The sequence below is a fragment of the Branchiostoma lanceolatum genome, chromosome 17 (assembly GCF_035083965.1).
Source record: "Branchiostoma lanceolatum isolate klBraLanc5 chromosome 17, klBraLanc5.hap2, whole genome shotgun sequence".
Lineage (NCBI taxonomy): Eukaryota > Metazoa > Chordata > Leptocardii > Amphioxiformes > Branchiostomatidae > Branchiostoma > Branchiostoma lanceolatum.
Window position 1 is genome coordinate 19,437,082 of NC_089738.1, and position 20,192 is coordinate 19,457,273.

At 42.6% G+C, this 20,192-nt stretch overlaps 1 protein-coding gene across 3 annotated transcripts; it reads right to left on the reverse strand.

The window, feature by feature from the left end:
- Window positions 1-84: 84 nt before the first annotated feature.
- LOC136423450 (bestrophin-4-like) lies at window positions 85-19,445 on the reverse strand. Of its 3 annotated transcripts, none has more exons than XM_066411592.1 (8): window positions 19,321-19,445; window positions 10,784-11,458; window positions 9,743-9,897; window positions 8,569-8,646; window positions 7,798-7,950; window positions 7,189-7,269; window positions 1,857-2,008; window positions 85-1,270 (listed from the first exon to the last, which is right to left on the reverse strand). In XM_066411592.1, exons 2-8 carry the CDS (start codon window positions 11,262-11,264, stop codon window positions 127-129), a joined length of 2,244 nt encoding a protein of 747 aa, XP_066267689.1. In that variant the 5' UTR covers window positions 11,265-11,458; window positions 19,321-19,445; the 3' UTR covers window positions 85-126. The 3 variants fall into 3 exon arrangements, with proteins under 3 accessions (XP_066267689.1, XP_066267690.1, XP_066267691.1); XM_066411593.1 differs by lacking the exon at window positions 19,321-19,445 and adding an exon at window positions 14,932-15,052; XM_066411594.1 differs by lacking the exon at window positions 19,321-19,445 and adding an exon at window positions 12,419-12,512.
- Window positions 19,446-20,192: the final 747 nt, after the last annotated feature.

Consider the following 20,192-nt stretch of genomic DNA (forward strand, 5'->3'; position numbering starts at 1 on the left):
TAAGAATTCATCATCAACTGCACAAATCATGACACACCAGTTCTGATGCCTAAACTTTGCACAATAAGTTAAATCAAAGAAGTCTTTTTCTTTTACTCTTTTAACTTGAATTGCACGGAAGTTCTCTCACACGGAGGTGAGGCGAGGTAGCTCCACCTCCACTTCAGGACTGTTGCCGTTCTCCTCATCTTCAATGTTGACCACGACCACGTCCGGAGGCGACGCGGCGTCGCCGTTGTTGTTGTCCTGCAGCTCCTGACCAGAGGCGGCATCTTCGTCCTCGGGCAGGACGGGGTGCACCTCGATTCTGACCACGTCGTGCACGCTGTTCACCGTGCTGTAGGCACTGTTGGTGGCGCTGTACAGACCCTCGTCTACATCATCATCATCAAACAGGTACGCCGTCAGCCCCTTGGGCCTCAGGGGAGGCGTGTCCGACGGCCGTCTCACTGTAAACCGTGACGGTTTCTCGCCGCCTTCTTTGGTCTCGTCCGTGGACGAAGATTTGTCCTTTTCCTCCAGGCTCGCGGAGGACTTGTTCCCCCTGAGCTTCTCGTTAGAGAAGTAGTCTGACGAGCAGAGCAGGTCGTTACCGGGCCCCAGCTTCGTCATGCTCGACATCCCCTCGTCTAGACTCTCGTGAAAGTTCATGCCAAGCTTGCTGCCCAGAAGCGCGCCCTCCGCCGCTAACTCCGACACAGACCGCGACATCTGCTTACGCGGCAACGGCGTCGAGCTGAAGAAAACCGGGATGTTAGTCCCGTGGCTCTCCGCCTCACCGGCTTGTAGAAGTTTCTTCCCTTTAAGACAGTTGTTGAGGCTAAGACAGGGGTTTCCGGGATCGGAAGGAGACCGGCTGACCTGCTCCTTTTCTCCGGTCTCGTGCTCCGGGTGGTCTTCGGAAGGAACGAGCGAGTCCTGAGAATCGACGCGGTGCATCTGCGTCATGGCGCGCAGCTCGGTGTAGCTGTCGGCGTGGTGCGGGTGTTTGCGCATCGTGAAGTTGCGCTTGAGACTGTTGGTGGCGGTGGAGCAGGGGGTGATGATGCTGTCCATGCGCTTCACCCCCGGGGGAGCGGTGAACGGCTGCCCGGGGGTCCCGGGGGCGGAGCTCTTCAGGGAGAAGGTGGAGCTTGCGTGGGAGAGGGCGGAGTTTGGGCCCAGCGCGTGCGAGCGGAACTTGGCGGAGTACTTGGGAGGGTTGTCGGTGCTGCTGGCGGACTCCTCCACCGTCGGCAGGTGGGTGAACTCCATGTCGTCTTTGTTCAGTCTGAGGAGAGAACAGGGAGGTTGTCAGAATCTGAATTGCAAGGGTTATGAATTGAATGAAATATGGAATTGAATGAAACAGTGGCCAAAACTACAACAATGAAGTGCTGCAACCTTTTCCTGTGACTTCTACTTGCTAAAGATCTAATTTACAACACCCCCAAGAAGATAGGGAATGTTGTCAGACGGGAAGAGTCTAAATGGAATCGGTATGAACGACACGGTGCCAAGAACAAAAGGGACCTAGTGCTGCAAACTTGTCTTGCAACTTGCATTCTTGTGATCCATTTTGATACTCTACAAAAGGTCCCATAGCCTTTTTTGAGGCTGTAGGGGCAGTGGGCTGGTGCATGGTATTGATGACAGAGCCCACCCCTCTCAATTCCACAGCCTTTTATTACGATTGATTGAAGATTGGTACCCATTTTACAACTGAGTGGATTGAGGACAGTCTAGCCAGGAATCAAACTCGTGACCTTTCAATCTCGTGTCTTCTAGCCTAGCCACCTGATGGCCATTGGCTGCCATGTTTGATACTCATAACGCCACCGAAAAGTTACACTGATGTCAGGGGAGACATCTCGTACCTGAGTTCGAAGGTGGACCCTAGGAAGGGCGTGGTCCTGCTGCTGAGGGCCGCCTGTGTGTAGGGCAGGTCCGGGTCCGGCTGGTTCCAGTAGATATCCTTCTCCAGGGGAGGGTGGGACAGGTACATGTCGTCAACAGCCAGGTACGAGATCTGTCGTAAACAATAGATAACAGCATTAAACAACAACAATAAACAACAATCAATTTGGGTCCGGCTGGTTCCAGTGCAAGTCCTTCTCCAGAGTAAGGTTTACCATCAAACATTGTCAATGGCGAATAAGAAAATCTGTCATAAAACAATAAACATAAACAATGTGGGAAGAAAACAATGTTGCTATTCTAAGGGATCAACACTAAAAACAAAGTCTGAGGGGTCCAGATACAACCTTTACCATCGCCCTCTGTTTCCATATCTTTCTCTTTCTAGATTTTTAGAAAGACTAGAAAATGAATTACCGCACATTTGGCTATATTATTTTCAAAATTCATAAATCTATCTTAAAGTCTATCTTAAATCTTTGATCTATGCATCTCGCCAACATTCCTCAGAGCTTAGCATGAAACACTAAAAGACAAGATGTAACACGGCTATTCAAACTCTGTCGACTGTTACCGGTACTACAGTGGAAGACTTAGGTCTACATGTAACAAGGTTATCCAGCCCCTGCTGACTGTAAATACCAGTACTGCATGTTAACAAGGCTAGCCAGGCCCATGGCAACACTGATATTTCTGGCATCACTCGATCCTGATGCGCTGCGCAGTCATCCGCAGTAGCGTCAGACTGACACCGACAGATAGGGCACGTGGGACCCGACCGTAAGACCCCTAAATGGAGTTTCTGCCATCGCAGTCTCCTTTTATGTGGCAATCTGCACAATTTTAGCTCATAATTCATCAGCCGGAGTCTTATCTTGTCCATTGTTACTTCGGTAATGCCACTTATTTGGGTCAGGCGTGGATCTGAAGCTGCCAGCTCTGGTCTAATTTAGCGGCGATTGCTTATTTATTATGCCGCATCTAAATGAATCCATTGCTCTGATTGCTTGGAGTAACAGTTTACAGCATGATGGCTTTATTAGCGGTGCTTGGAATAGAAATCTGGTGATGGTCCCCCCTTATGGTATCTTGTTCATCATAGCTTTATTGTTAATCTTCATCTTTTATATAAGGACTATTATTTGGGTCACGGATGCAAAGGGCCTGTCCGATACTGCAGTGTTATTTAGCAGGGAATCCTTTATGTCTTAAGCCACATTCAAAAGAACTACTGCAGTTTTCATCTTAATGACTTGATTAAGGGTATCTTTATTAAGAACAAAAGTTGATTTGATAGATGAACAGTATTTTCATTTTGCAACAGCTTCAGAAAGATATTGAAGAATTTTTGTGGAAAAAAATGTTTTTGATAAGACCTTTGGAGACAAGTTCATTTCTCAAAAATCAGAACTAGTTTGTGTCGACTTATGGCACTTTGTATTCATGGCATACTAGTTTTCTGTCAAAGATTGTGTGAGGGGGTGGGAGAAAGAGAACAGGCTCAAAATCAATGCTACCATTAATATCCTCACAATCAAATTCCTGTAGCAATGACATGTTGAATGAAAATGCAGATATAGGAAAAAAACCCAGAGCTATAAGTGAGCAGGCACAGTGCCACTAACAGTCTTGGCCTGCATACAGATTACAGGACGGCTCACTGCTACGAGCTCTCGAGCCATCGATGTGCCATAAAACAGCCCTTTATGTGCTCCTCTGACGTAGGGAACTGGCCGTGCAGAATCCTAATAGCGACCTCATGGGCATGGAATGCATCCAATGTACCACTCTTTTCAGCACTGTGGCCTCTTTCAACATTCAATGAACGTCTGCAAAGTGTCACAACTCAAATATCATGTCAGGTTTTAGACAGAATCGTAACAACCTCATGGGCATGGTATGGATCCAATGTACCACTTTTTTCAGCACTGCGGCCTCTTTCAACATTCAATGTCACAACTCAAATATCATGTCAGGTTTTAGACAGAATCGTAACGACCTCATGCATGGAATGGATCCAATGTACCATTCTTTTCAGCACTGCGGCCTCTTTGAGCTTTCGATAATGATGTGCAAAGTTACACAACTTGAATGCTGTGTCGAAGAATTTTTAACGACCTCAAGTGTACTTGGGACTAATCTAAGGTCCTACTCTTTCAATACTGCAGTCTCTTTTAGCTTCCGACAGTGATGCTTTCAACTTTGGCAACTTGAATATCATGACTGTCCTAGAATCTTTAACAACCTCATGAGTCATATAAATGGAATTGGTTCAATGTCCTCTTGCAGCACAACGACCTTAATATATATATGGAAATCGTCCTGCTCTATCTTTCAACTCTCTTCAAAGATTTTTAAAGCTACACATTAACATGCAGTGTCCAGTTTTAGAGCTTTACTATTGATCATGCCAAATGGGCTTTGTTCCAAGCAAGAAATACTTTTTGATTTTATGACCAAGCTGTAAGGCACTGTGGAACCTTAATGACCCTACGTACATGGAACGAATTCAACGGCCAACTCATGCCAGCACTGTTGCCTGTTTCAGAATCCAATAATAAATGATTGTGCAAAGTTACACAACGTGAATACGATGTCTAGGTTCCATCTATAGAATCTTTTAACAACCTCATTTATATATGGAATGGACCGAACATCCTACTCTTTTCTGCACCGGGGCCTCTTACAGCATGGAATGATGATGTGCAAAGTTACACAACATAAATACAGTGTCTGGCTTACAGTGCGATATCACCGATCTTGACTTAGATGTTCCAGAAAAAGCCAGTCTTTATATACATCCCCAACTGAGCTAAATGTCACTGTAGAATCATAATGATACGACATGATGTACTTTGAATGAATCTAACTAAAGTGGTACTCTTTGTTCAGTACTCAGAGTCAGAGGCGGCAGCAGGAAATTTTTAATAAGGGGAGAGATATTCAATCTCAAGAAGAAATGTTCACTTTGTTGAGCACGACAATATTATTGGTGTCCGGAAAATTTAGACATCTAAATCCTTTGAGAACTGATGCTATTTCCTGCATTTTGAGGGACAAATTATGCTGGAAGAGACTAAGCTAACTAAGGTTAATGACATCTCTACTTGTAGAAAGAAATACAGAGGGGTTTTAGCTTGATGGTGGGACAACGCCCTCCCGACATATATTTGGCTGGTAGTGCGACATGCTCCCCCTGGAGAATTTTGAAATCTTGACCCTTTAAAACAGTATTTTCTGAATTTTAAGGGGCAAATTTTGCTGATAGTAAATGAACAAATACAGAGGGTTCCAGCTTGAATCTTCAGGGGTGGTACTCTTTGTTCAGTGCTGCAGCCTATTTCCGCTCTCTATAATGAAATGCAAACCCACACAGCGTGACTACCACATCTAGCTGCATCATCTTCAGGACTCCGGCTACATGGAGCAAATCCAATTCTCCTTGCTGCAGTGCGCAATGCTTTTAACTCTCGATAATGATGTTCAAATCTACAATGCATAAATACCTGTTCAGATTTCGTGCTGCAGTATTATACATCATGCCTTGCACTTTGATAAAATAATCCTTCATGTGCTTTTCTGACTTATCTAAATGGCACTGTAAGAATCTTAACGTCCTCACGTACTTGGAACGAATCATTAAATAACAGCTGTTGGACTCTTTCTCCGGCATTATGGTCTCTTTCATCACTCGATAATGTCCATCGTTACAGGACTTGAATACAATGTCAGGTCTCAGATTGCAGTAAAATAAATCAAGCCTTGACAAGGTTTTTTCTGATGAAGAGAACAAGGGCACTACACCCCCATGCCCTGACCATGTGCCTCCTTACCCTGCAGGGGAGCAGATCCTCTGACAAGCATAGAATTCTAATTGACCAAGGATGCTACTAGGTCACATCTGGCCACAGTCTTCAACTGGGACTGTCTGACAGTAATTTTGACCTCTTGAAGCCTTATAATGCCTCATTTTGTAACAATTCTCTAAAACTTCCCACCATAGATGGGGGAAATCCACACCATCCCCATGTCAGCCACTTCACTCCCTCCCAATGTCCCCATTAGTTTCTTTTGGAAAAAGCCATGTATTCGGCTCTGTATAGCTGCAGCACCAGGGCTCGAAATTCAATTTTGGAAGTAGGTGCACCCAACCCCAAAAAATAGGTGCACAGAAAGAATATTGGGTGGACCACATAGAATAAATTTGAATGTCAGCAAAACGCTCTTAAGAACTTCAATCAGTAATTCTATAGCTAACCTTGAAATTTCAAACAAGTAATACATCAAATAAAGTACAACAAGAGTATATTGCTATTTCTGATACTTACATTTCAAGAATATTCTGTATGCTTATTGTACAATAGTGCCTTTACCCCGTAGCCTACAAAAATATCTAGGTGCACCAGTGCACCCACAGTCAAAAATTAGGTGCACAGCTCCAATTTTGGGTGCACACAGGTGCACATGCACCCACTATTTCGAGCCCTGTGCACTGTATACAAATACATCAACAGAGGCTTAGCTAGACTTCCAGGTAATTTAATAATAAAATATGCCAAAATCAGTTATTCAGGCAACTGGATATGATTTTGGAAACTGTCAGACGTTTCATGCAAGTAGCATTCACTAATTTTCCAGAGCAAGATTTGTCGATCAACAGATTTTTAACCACGAACTATAAATTGAAATACAAAGTTTTACAAATGTTGGCAATCGGCAACAGACATGAACTAGCAGCCAGATGTAATTGCAGTGGCCTCAACTCATGAAATATGCAAGCTCTGCAAGATTTCCCATCTGATCTCTGACACTGAGAAGATAACCAGACGCAACCTGAGCCTCCTGCTACCTGTAATCAGACTGAACAGGAAACTAATCTGACATGATACAAATCACTGCTATCTGTGCAGCATTGAGGCTACACCAATTTGTTTTCTTGTTTTTTCAACAATTTTTCTACAAAAATTTGAAAGACATTACGACAAAAACCGAAAACAGGGAAGAAAGCTTGCATCTGGCCATATTTCTGTCTATTAATTGGTTTCATTGGATATCTGTCTAACACACTCTCTTTCTCTCTCTCTCTCTCTCTATCCAATCTAATGTCTTTTATTCCCCATCATATAGGGTTGGATGTGCTTGCACATGGATGGGGGAGCCCCAGCACTCGTCATCAAGTCTTTTTTTGCAGCAAGAGTTTTTACGTCTGGATGCCCTTCCTAACGCCAACCCAAACCCATCTGTTATTAGTAAATTCACTCTATGAAAATTAGGATCAGCTGACATCGTTACCTGTAGGTTCCTGTCAATGCACCAGTTACTGTCAAAGTCATCGTCGTCCTCCCCAAACGGGTTGATCAGCTGCTCAGCAACCTGGAGGAGAAGAGAAAACATGAATGTTTAGGATTCAAAAAGGGGTTCAATTCTTAACAGTTAGATATTGCTATGTTCTCCAAGTTGATTCCATGTGACCTTGGTTTTCTTAGTATTTAGCTATCTATGTTTTCGCTTCTGTGCATCTCGACCCACCTTGATCCTAACCCCACCCATCTCACTAACCCACCATGAGCTGGGTCCTAACCCAACCCCTCCTTACCCACGCACCCACCTTGAGTCATTCCTGGGTCAGGTGCTAACCCGACTCCAACCACCCCCCTAACAAACCCACCTTCAGTTGGGTCCTAACCCCTAACCCCACTTAGCCTAACACTCTGACATTAAAACCCACCTTGAGATACCCATGCACAGGATCCTAACCCCTCCAACAGACCCACCTTGAGCTGGGTCCTATGCCCTAACCCCACAAAACCCTTTAACCCCTAACCCCACATAACCCTTTAACCGACCCACCTTGAGCTTGGTCCTAACCCCTAACCCCAAATAACCCTTTAACCGACCCACCTTGAGCCACCCCATGTAGAAGAAGAACTGCAGCAGGGTGAAGGCTGGCATGTACAGGTCAACGTCGTGACCCTCTAACTTCTGCTCCGGGTCGAGGTACTGCCTCCCCATCAGACAGGACAGCAGGAAGGTGTACACGGCTACTGTTACTACCTGGAGGTGTATTCAAGTGGTTAGCCAAAATCTTATGGATGCCACACCAATTTAGTTTCTTGGTCAACAGATTTCTTTTTTAAATCTTAGCATGAGGACATCATTATAACAGAAGGTTGGGGTGAAAACTTGCACCTGACCCTGTTCACTCCCTGAAATATATAATTGTGTGCACCAAAGTACAAACTTTCCTGTGAGATCCTGTTTTCATGTTGATTTTCCAATCTACCATTTAAAAAAAAATTCCATTAATCAAGAAATAAAATTGGTGTGGCCTAAGCAGTATTCAAATGTAATTTCATTTTTTCTTCCTTTTTTTATAATGACTGCAACATCTACAGTGCTCCTTTTGCCAATCTGTGATGCAGTGCAGCTACATGCTACAATGCAATCCGCCTGTACATCATCCAAAAACAAATAAAAAAACGATTAACGGAAACAATGAGGAAAAAACACCTGCAAAATATATATTGTACTGAACATAAGACACACCAAATAACAGATAAATTTTTTTTCTCATTTACAAGCAACTATTTTGGAATCATATCGAGTTGTAAAATCATATCCAGTTGCTTGAGCAACTGTTATTAGGCGTGTTTAACAATCCCAGTGTTTTACCTGAGTGTAGACCAGCGGCACACTGATCCAGTCATAGCTGTAGATCATGCCCAGACAGCCTCTGTAGATATTTACTTCCTGTAACACAACCAGCCAACACCGATCAAAACTCACATTTCTCACACAAACCCTAAAATTAGCAAATTTCAGTAATCACCACGGAAACCTAGGCATTGGTGGATTTTTCTGAGTATTTGTTTTGTGATTTTTTTTCTTAACACTCTTGTTCTGTCAGTGCTGCTTGTCTTTGCCCCCTTGAACCGCCCTGCAGAAGAATGGTATTTTGTCGTTAGTACATGACTGTGCACAATTTGTTATGCACAACACAGCAGGACTTTTCTGCATCGATATGGAAACCAACACATAAACTTGTGAGAAAACTTCAAGCACAGTTAGCCAACTTATTCTACAATCTTCCACTGCAACCTTGTGAACAACAACAAAATCGGTTAGTTAAAAATAATGTGACCATGCAAGATTCCATCTTACCTGTACAACTTCTTAAAGTCAGTCGTCTTTCAATCCTGTCTTTAGCAAAGCAAGACTTAACTTAAGAACTTGCATCACCTCATGTTGAGGTTCTTAAGAAAAGAACTACTGCTTATAATATTTTTCCACCAATACCTAGGTACCTGATTTCTTCTTCTTTAAGATCTACAATGTTACAAGGTGCGCCACAAAAGACAGTCAAAAAATGGATGCAACTTACGACCGGCTTCCATCCTCCTTGAGGATTACTTACTCCGTGGGTCTACGTCTTTCTTTATCCGGCAGAGGGAAGCTCGCTTTATTACCACTTGTCATGCTCCGATCTGTTCAGATCATTTAGCCTGGGATTGGGAGCCTTTGCGAGATCCGTTTGATTTTGTATTTTTCTATGGAACAGAAGATATAGCTGTACACAACATGCCGGCAAAACAAGCATGATGGAGGAAAGGAAAAATGGATCGTGGCCTGAATCAACGCTCTAGACTGCTGAAAAAAAGTGCTATAATCATTACAGCTGCTGCCAATGTTGGACTATAAACTTTATTCTCGGGATCGATTACTAGAATTATGTAGAATTTCTCTGCTGTCAGAAGGTACACAATCATAGGTTATCTTCTCACAAGTTCAATACAAGTTCTAAGATACGGATGGAGGTGAGATTGACAGGTCCAAGACTTCTACAAACCTCCATGAGCGCCTTGAAGGCGAAGTCATCGCGGATGCGGCCCTCCTGCCGTGCCTCGCTGGCGAGGTTGCAGAACCAGTTGAGCGGCACCCAGAACTTGCTGTGGGGAGACTCCAGGGACTCGTACTCCTTCCACTCTGCTATGGTCATGAAACCTGGACAGGTGGGAAATACAAGAAGATTTGTCAAGACCACAGCAAATTATCTCCATGTATTTCTTGTAAACTGCTTCATTTTGAAGTAAAACTGCTTTTTAGACAGTTTGAAGTAAAATCTTACTTTCATCTCCCAAATAAAACAGTACATGTTCTTCATGTTCTTACGAGGCATATTTTCAAAGTCTAAATAGTAGTACCCCCCCCCCCAAAAAGAAAGTGACCCCCAGAAAATTAACAATTATACAGTGTACATAAAATTACATAAAGTATGTCCATGCTACAAACCATGTGTTTTCCACTCTCATGATGGGGGGTTACAATTACTAAATAAGGAAAGGAAAGGAAAGTGATCTCGAACCAGTTTAGCTCAAATTAACTCAATGAACAGATAAGCTACTCTTCCACTGGTCGTGACAGAGAAGACAGACGCTATGTACAGTATTTACAGGTTCATTGTACCGGGGAAATTCCCCTAGCTCTTTTCGACAAGCACAGTGAACAGTGGACCACGGCTTAACGTCCCGTCCCAAGGACTGCGACCTTTAACGGTAGCGTGCATGTCGGGTGAGCGACACAGCCGGGATCGAACCCGGGGCTTCTAGTTCCAGAGGCAAGATCGCTAACCACTGGACTACGCATGCTACTGGTCTTACATGTGTCTTTCTTAGTGGGTTCATAACACCATGTCCATTGCTCTTACCAACTTATCTGTGTGTATCTCTCACCCCATCAACTATAGCCTAATAGTATGTTACACAATCTCTCACAAGGGAATCACTGTTGGATATTAAAGATGATCTTGGCTTCAGAATGATTTCTTCAAACAAAAATGAACTTAAAATTTGCTAATACTTGGCTTATGTTACCTGTGTGTGAAACTTACCTGCGTCGATGATGTGCGTCATGGTGGGAAACCGTTTGTACACCAGCGTGGACACGCCCCTCATCACCATGACAGCGCTCAGGTTCAGGTATCGCACCATCGTGCGCCGGATGAGTCGTCCGCGTTCGTCCGGACCGTGCACTACACAGCCAACCAGAGACGCCAGCCGGTCGGGCCACGGCAGCGATAGGTACTGGTTCCACCAGCGCGCGTAGATGATCGACACGTAGAACCCCAGCAGGAACGACACCGGGATCAGGTCAGAGTACTGGTGGCAGTACATCGCGATCTTCTCGAACATGCGCTTCTGGGGTTCGTTCAGGGCGAAACGGTACGTAACGCTCAGCGAGACATACAAGCCGACGAAAATCGCCATCTCTTTGTACAATAGTTTGTAGATGCTGGCCTTCCAGCGTAGGAGAAGTCGCGGGAAACCGCCCAGGCGGGCGTTCGCGACCTTTAAACTGTACGATTTCGTCATGGCAACGGTGACGAGAGATTATTGCGAAAATGGAAGAGTCCGACCTCTAACGGGGTGGCGAGACTGAGAGTGTTCAGCTGAGTTTGTGGCGAGTGTTGTACTCTTTCCTGGCCGTCCAGGAAACTGAAGACGTCTGATCTGTCAGGCAGGTGGAGAAACACATCTTCTGGGCTTTGGTCCAACAATCAAGAAATCTGTGAGGGAAATTAAAGGAAAGAGAGTTAAGAATCAGAACTACACACACAGTTCAGGTGTCTGTCAAATCATGATTTCTGGTATTTGGTATCTGTATCAGCTCGTATTCAGTTTATCTCAACCCTTTGGTGTAACACATCAGCTTATTAAAAAATATTATCCTTATTATAAGGTTGAAATAATTGCTTTTAAACAAAATTCTGTTCACCAACCATAAGACATACCAATACTAACACATCGGAAACAGAGTCACAACGTCCAAGGGAATATATAATATAATACTCAGAAACACCAGCCTTTTAATAGGTAATTTGATACATAGGCTTTATCCATTTTCAGTACTAGTAAAAGACTAAGATCTCATTAAGTAAAAGCTAAGAGTTCCATAAGGGAATTTGCAAAGTCAGTGAAATCTCAGCTTATTCATCCAAGACAATCTATCCCAGACTCAGACAGTCAGACTCAGTCAGGTCATACAATCATGCATGTACACGAACCATCACACCAAATCAACCTTGCAGTAAAAGTACCGAACGGAGCTGGAGGTCTGAAGCTGAAACTCACCATGCATGTCGCAGCTGTGACTGTCTGACTAACAATGAGGCTGCTGGACTCATAGTTGTCATATATGCATGGTGAAATCTCTCTACCCTTGTCCATATGCAGTCCAAGGAACCGGCTAAGATTTCTATGGAGTCATTCTGATCAATCTGAAGGCCATTTACAACAGCTGCTGCATAACCATTATAACTCATCAAGACTAAGATTGAGGACAGACTAACAATGTGGCTTACTGGACTCATAATATATACGCAGTAAAATCTCCCTGCCCTTGTCCATATTCAGTGAAATGAACCGCCGGAAAATTCTAAATGGAGTCCGTAATCTGATAAACATGAAGGCCATTAAAACAGCTGCTCCATAACCGATTGATGAGCAATGCTAGCGCTGGTACTCACCTTGATCAGTACTGACTAACAGTAACAGCAAGGCTTCACAAGTACAGATTACACCACAGTTACAGCACGCCCTTGTGCATTTCCAAGTGCGTCAAACCAATGAAATCCCATGCCGTCATTTCGCAGTACATTTCCGATCCCACATGCACTGCATACATGATAGCACTAATGCTCCAGGCTAGGGAATCTACGGGTTGGACCAACATGATCTTCTATCATGGCCCAATTCTGGATGTCCGCCAAGGACACGGCTTACATACTAGATCTAGAGTGCCCAATCATTGCATTCTAGATGTGTATCTATCAAACGAGTCTGACATTCCGATGCAAGCCATTATGGTGAAGGAAATTTACAACCACCGCATGCACCACATCCATTACTGTACTGCTGTGCCGCAGGGCATGAATCAGAACTTCTCACTTCCCATGCAGAACCGACAAATCAAGTTGGTGCGGCCGCGGGGAGAATGCAGAATGAGCAGAGGGCGGTATGTTAAACTGTTAATTCACAATTCGATCTCATCAGGGACTGGGGAAAGAAGAGCTAAGTGGTACACAGATCTAGAGTTCCTTCCAATTCTTTTTTATAGATACCTTTATACCATCTTCAGTCGAGGAAGGCAGCGCCTGTTGTGGACTGATCTATTCGCTTCCGCCGTGTTCGTGCATTAGCTCCTTCCAATGTCGATCTAGTTGATTCTTGAACTTGACTTGACCTCTCGATAAATTTCATTTCAAAATCAAAATGTTCAAGAGTTCTACTTTTAAAATGTCTGAAAATTTAGCCAGCCCTCAGATTTCATCTTCACTTCTTTACAAAAATCTCTACTTTGAATTTTGGTTTGCATTTACCAAGGAAATAATTTGGTGTGACCACAGCATACTGGACAGAATCTGACTTAATCTGCAAGGATGCCTTATTTCTAATGGCCCAAATTCCAGATTTCCACCAAGGATACCAGGGACTACATACTAGTACCAGCATCATCACATTCTATATCTGTAACCGTTATCAAACGAGTCTGGCATTCCACGCCAGACATACATGTATTATAGAGGAGGAAATCTATACTGTCACATATACCGTAGCGATAATAGTGCTGTGCCGCAGGTCTGTATGAATCAGCCTTCCGCACTAGACTCTTCAATCATACATCAACCTCCATTCTGGATTCCCTCCAAGTGTAGCTAAAGGCCTGGGTCCAGTGACATGCTAGCCTACAAGGCCACGTCGATGTACTTCTGTACAATGTGGTTCTCAGATAAAACTTATAAGTAAAATTTTACCCTTCCTTGAACCCCCCATACATCAATAGTTAGTAATTCGTCCCTGTTTCAAACGACCCCTTTATACAATTCAAATGATCCATCCCTTCCATGGACCCACCCCACAAATTAATTGATCAATCCCTGGCCTTCAATGGACCCACCCCACAAGTCAAATGTTCAACCCCTTCAACAGACCCACCCCACAGATCAAAGAATCAATCCCTTTCAGTAAACCCAGCCAACAAATCAAATGGTCAATCCCTTCCATGGACCACCTCCACAAATAAAATGACCAACCTTTTCAATGAACCCACACTTCAGATATAATGATTAATCCCAAACTTTACCTAAGCCAGTTTTTTTTATATCAAACTCTGAACCTTGTTTTAAACAATTTAACCTTTAGCCAGCTAAGGTAGACTTTTGTACATAATATAGGCAGCAGGAAGCAGGTTAAACTAATGAAGAGCGGGGGGTCCCTACAGTATGTAATCATTCACAATCTACAGCAATGGGTCTAGTTCTGAAAATTTACAAGCTGGGTCAGGCAGGACGACCCTTAAAAGCCATTAGTAACCCACATTTTACCTACCCCATTAGAACATGCGCACAGCGGCCTACTTTACACAGAGACGTCTAAACATAGCACTACTGCTGCACGGAATCAATATAATATGGATCAAATGCAGAAAAGACTGCAGGTGAATATGAATGAAGTGAAGGCCCCACCAATTTGATTTGTTGGTTCTCAAATGGGAACTTGGTTTACCTTTTCAAGCTCTTTCCTGACAGAATAATTTTCTTCCAATATAAATGCATTGTTCCAAAAGAATTTATGTTAAAGTTTACTTCGTCAATCCTTGTTTAAATCAAACCAGACTTGAATTTGAATATTCTAAGCATTATTTTTCTTTTGCTAAAGGTATCTACCCTTGTTAAACCTTACAGACAAGAAGATGTAAAATGAGAATTGTCTTTAAAAGTAACCAGGGAACAGTCCAAATCTAAAGCTACTCATCTCTACTACATGTAGATGAATGACTTTTTCTGTTTGAAGCTGAGGCACAAGTTGTGATTCTTCAGATTAAAGATCACTTTTCTGAAGGAACTTAGGAAGCCGGGTAGGACTTACCTTTCCTTCAGAAAAGGGAACTTTCAATTCGCAACTTTCCCTCTGTCAGAATTAATTCTTATTCAATTTAATTATATTATCTACTGAAAGCAGAATTCTGTTAAAATCTTACCAACAAAAGTTGCTTTAAACTTTTTAAAGGCAGTCCATGAAGAAGAAACTCAGATCCTGTTCACTTTTACTGAGCCCAACGACCAGTCCGTTTGCTACAACTGAGATTTCACAACTCCCTTGCAATCCAGTATTTAGTAACGCTACCTTATACCAACACTCTAAACCCCTGAGTCATAGGCCTTTCCTGTCACATCTATTGTAACATCTTACCCAGGACCGGTCAAGACTGGATTTTACTGGTTGGAACCAGTTCTCCTTCCCCCCACTTTGGCACAGATGTGGCATCACCATGGTGATGACTGGGGCCACGCCTGTGTGTGATGTCATCGGGCTGTATTGCATCACCCTTTAAAATGTCTACCTGGTCGGTTTCTGCGGCAGGGTCTTTAACAAATAAAGGCTTTTGAGAACTTTCCATCCTTGAGGGTGCTCCACTACCCAGAGGAAAGTGTCTTTCATTGAAACCTTTCCAAAAGGTCCTTTTAACATCAAAATTTTCGTCGAAAATATTATCATTAAGGAGACTCAAACTTTGCTGTCTGTATTAGTTAAAAGCTGAAGGAAATAATTTCTCTTGTACATATTTAAAGCGAAAACCTTTTTTGAATAACAGCGTTACCTTTAGTTTAGAGGCTAAAAATAAGGCCCATGCTACCAACATTGTAGAAAGGCGTAATCAGGCAAAGCAAGGGGCTAGTACCTGGCCTTCAACCACGTAAGCAGGCAGGCTGTCACCCCTCCTATAGAAATGAAGTCATCCATATCTGACCACAACGAACAAAATTTCAACCTATCCGGAACAGTCCACACAAGAATGGGGGGTGTCACGGTTCAGTAGCTTTGAGGTGACAATTTCACAAATGGGTGTCCCTTTTTTCCAGGTGATCCAAACATTGCAATAAACAGACTTTTGTTTATCATGTTGTCAAGCAGGGACCTGTCTCTACACACAGTGACATAGTGACAGGTCTTGTTGTGTGTCTTGGTACAGGAGCCTTTAAGAAACATCAGTGTTCCTAAATGATTGATCATTGAGCATACTGTACTAACTAAAAAGGAAACACAGAATCGTTGATTAATATTTGTGTCAGCCAGAAATAGGATCCAGACAGTGTAACTGTGAGCGTGGTGGCCTCCTACTGGAGGTTTCTGCGATGGATGATTGTACGGATGAAGGGCTTACAGAGTCCTTGATAAATGATTGTGTCAGCAAGAAAAATGGCCCTCTAAGTATGTCAGGGTCACTATGATCAACCACTGTGACAGCAGTTCTAAAATATCTGCTTGCAAGGATGTATGGGTACCTAATTTATTCGTAATCACATCACGTCCTAACAATGCATTACGCTAAAGTCAATCACACAAAATGTGGCCATCACATTATGAACTATAGACATAGACTGAGATTTAAAAAAGGCTTTCCCTGCGAATTGCGGTGAATCTTAATTCCTACGTCCTACAGAAAAGGGGCAGAGAATTTTCTGAAAGTCGGCCAAGTAAATGCCATTTATTTAGTTAAATTTTGTGTATCAAGAACCTTACTTTGCCTTAAACATAATGGTCTGACCTTTTCCTCTAGTTATATCCTATAACTTATAGTATAACTAGTAACTACCAAGCAACCTTGGCAAATGTCTTCATTGTCCCAAAGCGAACGTGAGAAATTTATCAATGTCAAACAACCCCCCATGGATGCAGCACGGAATGCAAACACTTTGGAGGAGATACTTTACGATATGCAAAGTCCTTCACTTCAGAAGAGAACAGCAGAAAACAACAGCTTTGAACCTTGACATGTATCAAAGTCAATGTCAAAGTTACCTTCTCTGTTCAATGACCGCTATTAACCTTCATGTCTACAGGTGACCAAAAAAAAAAGCAATATTAGAATTGTGCCTGACACTACAGTATGAATGGTGGTGTAAAGCCCCCTCTCACTGGACCCGCGGCAAGCTGGCGGCATCGCTGCCGCAGTGCGGTCGATCGAATTGACAAAGCACTCAACAAGTTTCATAGACAAAAAACGAATCTTTGTAACGTGTTTTGTTGTCTTTTTGGTCATACTTGTACGTTTTGAATGATACTCCCATTATAAAGTCAAGGGTAACAAAAATTCAGTTCAGAACGCAGCGACGACGCCAGCGTGCCGCGGGTCCAGTGAGAGGGGGGCTTTAGTAACTATCAAAAATATAACATAATGAAATCTACTGATCAAGGCAAAGTTTGCAAAATGCTTTACTAACGGGATTTGAATTTTCAAGAAGTTGAACCGAAAATAAATCTTTCTAGTTGTTAGTTTTATACAAAAACCTTAAATTAACAGTTTGCAGTACTGAGCTCGAAATTCAAAATCCAGCTTACTGAGTTAGCAGTTATTACACTGGGACTGTGGGAGAAAGTTCATCTGTTAGAACCCACCACAAACGTGACCAATTCACCGACGTCAAACAATCTTTTGTTTGACTCTTTGAGTACAAAACCAGACAAATATTTGAAACTCACACTACTCACCTCACTTTAGATAAGTCAACATAACCTCATTCATTTCCTCCAGATTTTTTGTTCAACGTTATCTTCTTTTTAATACGAAAACCAACAAATTACATTGGCAAGGCCTAAAACAGAAAATCTGCCTTAGTTTAGCATCTCAAGCCAGAATGACGATGATGCAACTCAATACACCAGAGTCTGCAATGGTAAATACTGCAGCAGTGTAAAATATACAGTTTCCAACATGCTACCAACGCTATCATTATCAAACAATTGCCCCTTAACATGGTCAACAATCTCAGGATAAGTTGGACACAGTCAACACGCACAAGTATTTTAAACTCCTCTACAATAGAGAGACTCCTACTTACGCAAACAACAGGTAGCATGGGTTAACAACTTTGGTAAACAGTAAGTCTAAATGCGTGCTCATATCTAGATAACAGCTCTTGCAAGGGAAAAATTCAGTGTTACAGGCTAGCCACCTTTTTAGCTAGTTTTCTGTCCTGCTGCGGCAATAGGCATTATTTATTTATTTCTTTTTTTTGGGGGGGGGGGGGGGGGGTCCCGATTTTAGAATCAGCGCTCCCCACCCAACAAAACTATAATGGCAGCGCCGGACAGAAAGCCTGGAAAGGAGGCTAGCTGTACATGTAGGCCACACCGATCTAATTTGTTGGTTCTCGGATAAAAAAAATGATGCACTGAAAGATCAACGGAGGGAAGGTTTTACAAACTTTTAGTTTTAGGGAGTGTACAAGTTCATGTAGTCAGAGTCTTGCTCAAATTTTATTTGAAATGTCCGAGAACCAAGGAAATAACTTGGTATGGCCTACTTGTGCACAAAACGTGTTACTGTAAAAGCATAAATGTTTGCGGTTTCAGCGCGAACTTCAAATCACCACAAAACGTTTTGCCCACCTATGACTGTAGCAGTAGTTATAAGAACTACTATTGTTTCAAATGAGAACTTATATAAAAACCACAGCGAACACCTCATTCTCTCCCTACCGCGAAATAAAAACCACGCGAACGTAAATGCATTTACAGTAATAGACACACCAGAAGTCAGCAGGTACAGACTGGAATGTTGTAGGCTGCCCATATTCATCAAGTTATCCAAGGGGGCCTGCGTGCCCTTTTCTATAAGGCGTAGGCAAGCTATTTTGATTTGACCTACAGTACCAGCAAATCAATGATGTTGGCAGAAATTCTGGCCTGGGTAAAGGGTTGCTAGTGCCTTCCTGAATCGAGCAAGGATCCTCCTGAATAGCATTAAATGTCGTCCGCCATTAAAAGTTGTTTCTCAACAGTTTTATATTTTCCTTTCAATTCCAGGTACAAAATGCATAGTGTTGTCCTTCAATACTTCTCATGGAAAAGATCTCACTCCCCTGAGGTTTCTATAATGAACCGTCCCTATAGTAAATGTAAATATTGGCAAACAATGTCTCAAACCCTTCCATGTCCTTAAGTAATATTGCTGAAACCAACAAGGAACTACTTTTTCGTCTAGATATTCTAGTCGATTTTTCAGTAGGTGTAACAAGACATTGTATCACAAGAATTGTAAATAAAGCTGTCCCTAGGAATGAATAGGTACCGTTATAATGTATTCATACGTTTAAATTTGTGTGCTTTATGTTTTACAAAACATTCAACAAATTGTGACCTGTAACCATAACTATTACAGAATAGGTAAAGAGGTGAGAAAACCACAACAGATTTCCATGCAACATCGAAGCCTTACTCAAATATTGTTGTTGTTTATTATACAATAACGGTGACAAATCACGACCGTACGCAACGTTATAACTGTGCACGACTCGACACAGATTTCTCTTACAATATTTCACACGTTCTAATCTTTCTACAAGATCGCAAGCGCCCGTCTTACCGTGGTTTGTAGTCGTTTTTTCTGCACCTTCGCTGTTCAGCCGGCTTTTGGAACTGGTCACCGCTGGATTCAGCGCGCCGGGATGGAGATCAGCTGATACCACAATAAACGGGACCCCTTAACGGGAGGTATGAATACCATTCATTACCGAAAAATACTCGCAAACTATTCACAAAATATGGTCTTTAAACAGCTAAATTATCCGTAGATGAAGACAAAATACAAAATCAAGGCTTGAATTTAAATGTTTTGGTATCTTTTCGTGTTATTAATCAAAATCTTACCTATATGTATAGCGAATTCAAGAAAGGTGTGTCGTTGTCGGTGTGCATTCATTCCTCCCCTTAATTTTGACATTTCTTGTAACATCTCATTTGGAAGTGAACATCAGTTTAAGGTACAATTCCAAATTCTTCGGATAAAATATGAACAAACTAATACATCCAAACAACATTTCCTACTACATTACAATCATTCTATTTTATACTCATATATAGGTTTGTTATGATATAGTTTGGTTGCTAGATATACCCGTACAAGTTACATCAAGTATGCGCAGACAAGGTAAGCACCCCCTGTAAAATATAGACTCTTCCATGAGGAGAATCCCCGCTCCAGCCGGATCCAGCCGGTTGCAGGAGCCACCGGCGCCGTTTTTGTTCCGTCCTGTCTACTAGTAACTCCCTCGTCTTTGTTCTCTGCACGCACGGACTTGTTAGGGCCCTCTTAAACCTTGCAAGGCACCCTGTTTATTTGTAATTTAGAGGCCACTTTTAAGGAGTCAGCCTAAAGCAGGTTTTAAATCGATGACTCTACAAGAAGGACAAAAAATGTGAACACCGACAAATGTCCTGAGGGTTTCGCCGCTATGG